This window comes from Metopolophium dirhodum, chromosome 6 (genome assembly GCF_019925205.1).
Source record: "Metopolophium dirhodum isolate CAU chromosome 6, ASM1992520v1, whole genome shotgun sequence".
In the NCBI taxonomy this organism is placed as follows: Eukaryota; Metazoa; Arthropoda; class Insecta; order Hemiptera; family Aphididae; genus Metopolophium; species Metopolophium dirhodum.
This window is the reverse complement of record NC_083565.1, coordinates 35,020,295-35,025,585: the sequence shown is the minus strand read 5'-3', so window position 1 is coordinate 35,025,585 and position 5,291 is coordinate 35,020,295. Positions and strand designations below refer to the sequence as shown.

Sequence of the window (5,291 nt, the reverse complement as noted above, 5' to 3'; positions counted from 1 at the left end):
TCTGACCGAGTCAGTCATTATCGAGTTAATCGCGCCGTCTCGAGTTTCGTTTAATTTTATTTATACAGTTTAATTTGTATTGGTTTAGTGTTTTCGTATTTTACTTTACCTACACACTGACCATAAATACTTTGTATTGTGTTATTATTGTGCAGTGTTCAGTATTGAATATTCTACAATTTTTTTTGAATTTAGTATAATGCCGCGGAAATCTAACCTTAACAATCAGTGTAGTAAAAATGCACGACGTATGCGTGCTAATAGAGCTCATGAATCGGAAGAACAAATTGCAGCAAGAAACGCAGCTCAACAAATCAGAACAGCAGAAATTCGCAGACAAGAGTCTCGAGAACAGCGTGATGAACGTCTACTACAAAATATATTGAGAACAAGATCGACGCGAGAACGGCACATAGCCACATTTAGAGAACTTGAAAGAGAGCGACAACAAACCAACCGTGCATTAACACGTGCATCATTCGTTCGCCTTGCGTTCGTATATGCACCGGACATCAATTACTCAACACATACTAAAATTATAATTGGTGCAATGGATAAAATATGCCAATATTGTCAAGCGTTAAAATTCCGCAATGAAACGATTGGTATGTGTTGTGCATCTGGAAAAGTTGTACTGGCACCTCTTCCTATTCCACCGGAACCTTTAAAATCATTTTTTGCTGGCGAATCAGACGATTCGAAATTATTTTTGCGTAAGATACGCAAATTCAATTCTTGCTTCCAAATGACGTCCTTTGTGCCAACTTTGTGCGTCCTTTGTGATTTGGAAAACACGTGTTTCTCACATGGACAGCTATATGTTGCCTGCTCACGTGTAGGAAAACCATCAAATCTCTTCGTGTTTGCGAAAGACAGGTTAACCAGGAATGTTGTACACAAAGTAGTACTTAGATAATTTTTAGTTTTAATAATTTTAATTTATTTTTGTATGTTTTTAATGTATATAGTATATTTTGTAAGTAGGTCACTGATTATAAACAATAATTTAATATAAGATGAATAAAATGTAAATTCAGAAAATATATATGTTGGTTTGTGCTTAATTTCAACATTTAGATACTTTACCTATTACTTTTAAATTCTCTCATACATAATAACACTAATACATGGCCTACGAAAATGCCAAAAAACCAACTAATACGCGGGCAACGCCGTGTCGGGACAGCTATATAGTTTAAGTTATATTTGTTACCTACTATACAAAATAAGTTATTACTACATCTCATTTCCAGTTGAAATTACAGTTTCATCAACACAAATTAATCACTCTTTTATGAGCACACCATTTGTAGGTACAATACACTTAACGGTTAACGCTTATACATAAAAGAAAATCGATTGAGCTTTGACACATCAGTTGTTGAATTCAGTACAAGTGAATACATTTCAGCCAATTTCACATCATACAGAATAGTTTAGTAATGACGATATTATTATAATACATTTCTAGTAGGTACAACATTTTTTGCGATTTTCGAATAACAAAATAATGTCTCATACTTTATGTGACTATTTTTAGATTCTGAGCGGAGTGATGAATGTATTGATTTTACGATTTTACGTTTTTGTTTGTGTCTAAGGTTAGGCTCCTAATATATTGTTTAAAAGACAGATGAAAAATATTAAAAATCCACAGTCAATAATTTTGAGTTAGAAATTCCTAAAAATGTTTTTTTTTTAAATCTAAGATTTGAAAAAGTAGTACAAGATTCCTCATAAGTTTGTCTACTTTTATCAAAAAAAAAAAATGTCTTCAAGAAAGTCGAATTAAATTTTTATGAGCGTTTTAAATTCATATTTTTACAACATTGAATATTCACTCGATTTCTCATGTAACGATTTTCTTATTTTGTTGTAATTCAAAAACGAATAACTGTAAATACATGAAAATTTTACTGAATGTTTATATTTTTATTTTTTATACACCATATGATTTTGAAAATATTTTGATTCGTTTTGAGCTGTTTACGGATAAATTAAATTTTTTTTAGTTTTTTTTTTTTATGAATATCAATAAAGTTAAATTTGTTGGGCCAAAAAGCGTGAAAATTTAATACAATGCTCCTGATATATTGTTACAGTAGCAGTTAAAAAAGATTAAAAATATATAGAGCACAATTTTTTTTATAAGCATTCAATGTTCGAATTTTGACGAAACTTATCAAATTGAGTATTTACAAATTAATTATTTAGTTGATTTTACAATGATGTGTTTCTTTATTATTATTTTTATTTGTGTCGACACCTTTTGGGACAATAAAAATGCTTCAATTTTCTTCAACAGCGCATATTTTCTAGTAGGGAAGTGAATCTATATAGTTGGTACTATATAAACTAATAGTATTCCAGTGTTAGGAAAAACTAACAACAAATTAAGGAAAAACGGACTTTTACGCAAAACCCGTTTTCGATTTTAACTCCAAAATAAATAACGTTAGATGCATGACATTTTCCCAGAAAGTTTATATTAGTATATTAATTAAAATGTTAATATGAAATTTTCAAAATATTGCGATACTTTTTAAGCTATTTATAGGCTTATGAAAATTTTGAGTTTTATTTGTTTTTTTAAAAAATCATTGTCGATAAAAATGTTTTGATCCGTCAAGACTTGAAAATGTGATAAAACGGACTACATAAGTTGTTGTTGGTGGAAATTAAAAAAAAAGTTGAGTGCAAAACCACAATAATTTTTTATGAGCGTCTGAAGTTAAAATGTTGACAAAATTCATCAAAATCACGAAAATTGGATATTATTTAAGAAATGTTCTATGCATATCTAATGTTTAATATGTTCATACACTATTCGCCATAAGTTTTTCTATATTTAACAATTACAAATATTTTACCGAAAAATCAAATAAATTTTTTATGAGCGTTTATCTGTATGTTGGGTATTAACCCGCAAATTAACAAATTCTAATAATATCAATTTTAAAAATTCCACTGTGTATAGAACAATTTATTGTAAAATTAATAATATTATAGGAAATATGTTAAGTACAAATATTAATTACCCACAATTCACAAATAATGTTGTATTGAAACATTTTTGGAATAAAAACTAAAAAAAAATCCTTATTTTATGTGTCTATATAAAAATAGTTTTAATCATCAAAACTCACAATACCTACATGGCTACATTTCATATGAATAAAAATAATAAACCAAGCATCATCTGAAAATATGATCTTGCATTTTATGAATTTAGATTGGGTTAGCATGTTTGGTTAATCACCCAGGATATTTATTTTTTTTAATTCACTTTATTCAAACGATCAAACAAGCAAAAATAAAATCACATTTCTATACAATAATATAATGATCAACACCAAAATACTCGCGTATCGTTTTTCGAAATATATTTTTTCTATTCGTTTTCTTAAATTACAAAACCAAAAATAAAAAGTACAAAAATATGGTAAATTAAAAAAAGTTATACAGCCGTATCAATTGCGACATAGGTACTGGAATTAAATTAGGTTTGTTAATAAATTATAATTTATAATAGATAAAATGTATATACTGTTAATATCAACTTAATTGTATTTGTATATTGTATAACTAAAAAGGCATTATTCACTCGTTTTCAACAATATTATTCATATATCATTATAATGGAGGTGTTGGTGTTGAAAATAACAAAATAAAACAAGTAACAATTGATTCATGAGTTTTAAAGTTTTACATTTTAATAATATAATAGGTTTAAATTAAAATTTATCTCACTGGTTACTGTTTATTAAAATTAAGAATTTTTTAATAACAATGTATTTTTTACTTGTAGGCTTCAGCAAACTGTTATTTAGTGTAATTACTGCTTATGCATAATATGGTAAGTCTCTCCTAGTTTCTTTGCTTAGAATAAAATGTTACCAACAATTTTCAAATACTATTTAGTTAAGCATAAATTCAGTGTAAAGTTTAATATTTCTAGACTTATCAGTTATCATCAAGTGATTAAGATTAAAAATATCATAAGGTTATTAAAAAATAGTTAAATATTTTTTATTTCTATTTCAAAAGGTAAATTGGGTTTCAAATTGCTGAAAATGGACTAATAAAAATAGTAACAATTACATATTAAAAGACCTCTGAATTCTTTAAATATTAATATTTATTCACCAAGTCTTTAGAGCGAGCACCAAAAATAATAATAATATGTTGTGTTGATAAAATATGGAAATCTAGTACAAATATAAATCATGTATAAAAAAAAATGTGTTTGAACTAACATTGGACAATAGATAAAATATAAAGTAACTATCTAAAATACAATAGCACAATAATGGGAAAATAAATTACTTTGTTCGTTAAATAGGAAAATATGTAAGAACTATAATATGTTAAATTAATATAATTTATGGACTCTCCAGAATGAAGTTATTATGTTGTTGATAAAATTAGAGGCATTATACTTAATATACTGTCTATAAATACTTTATATATTGTATTGTCATAAAGGAACATGATTTAAAACAGATGAAAAAGAAATTACGGTTAATAATAAATCTATATACACAGTGGTTCACTAAAGGTGCTCAGCTTTTTCTAATATATTTTTAGTGCATTTTTTAAAAACAATTTAATGTAAGCAAATTATGTTGTACTAAAATATTAAAATAAATGAGAAAGTAAGTTCCTGTCTTTCAACCAATTTGCCAATATTTTAAATATAAACTTAGTGTTTTCATTAATATAATAATTTCTTATTAATTTTAGATTTATGAAAAATATACTTTTCTATTGTAAAAAAACTGTAAAGAAAATATATAGAATTTAATTTTAATATTCAATAAATATGTATTTTCTATATACATACTACATTATTGGGATCAAGAAAAACACTCTATTACTAAGTAACTAATGCATATTTTTAAATTTGTTTTGTTGAAAACAATACTTGATTACTGTGAAATTAATTTCTCATAATTATAATTTTTTTTAACTATGTATTTTGCAAAAGCGCAATATAACCTTTTTTTTTAATGAGAACTGTCAATTTTGGATTTAAAATACATGTTGATCAACAAACTTACTAAAAATGCAACAAATGAAAATATGATATTAATAAATATGGGTTCTCATATAAAAATAAATTTGTGTTGCGCATGTGCAGAATACATAAGATAAAAGTAAGTGTCAGAGAAATTGATAGCACAGTAATCTAGTTACGTATTCTTTAAATTAAATTCTAAAATTTGCATAAGGTACTGTTATAGTGTTTTCTGTTCATAGACACATGGTGTAGTGTGTATACATAAACAACA

General features: G+C 26.1%; 1 protein-coding gene across 1 annotated transcript; it reads left to right on the top strand.

Annotated features, from left to right (window-relative positions):
• On the top strand, nt 1–934 carry LOC132947921 (uncharacterized). The gene has a single exon (XM_061018180.1). The coding sequence runs from the start codon at nt 200–202 to the stop codon at nt 914–916; it is 717 nt and encodes a 238-aa protein (XP_060874163.1). The 5' UTR covers nt 1–199; the 3' UTR covers nt 917–934.
• The last annotated feature ends 4,357 nt before the right edge of the window (nt 935–5,291 follow it).

Excerpts from the sequence above, each read along its gene's own strand:
- LOC132947921 (XM_061018180.1), top strand. The coding sequence starts at position 200 with ATGCCGCGGAAATCTAACCTTAACAATCAGTGTAGTAAAAATGCACGA.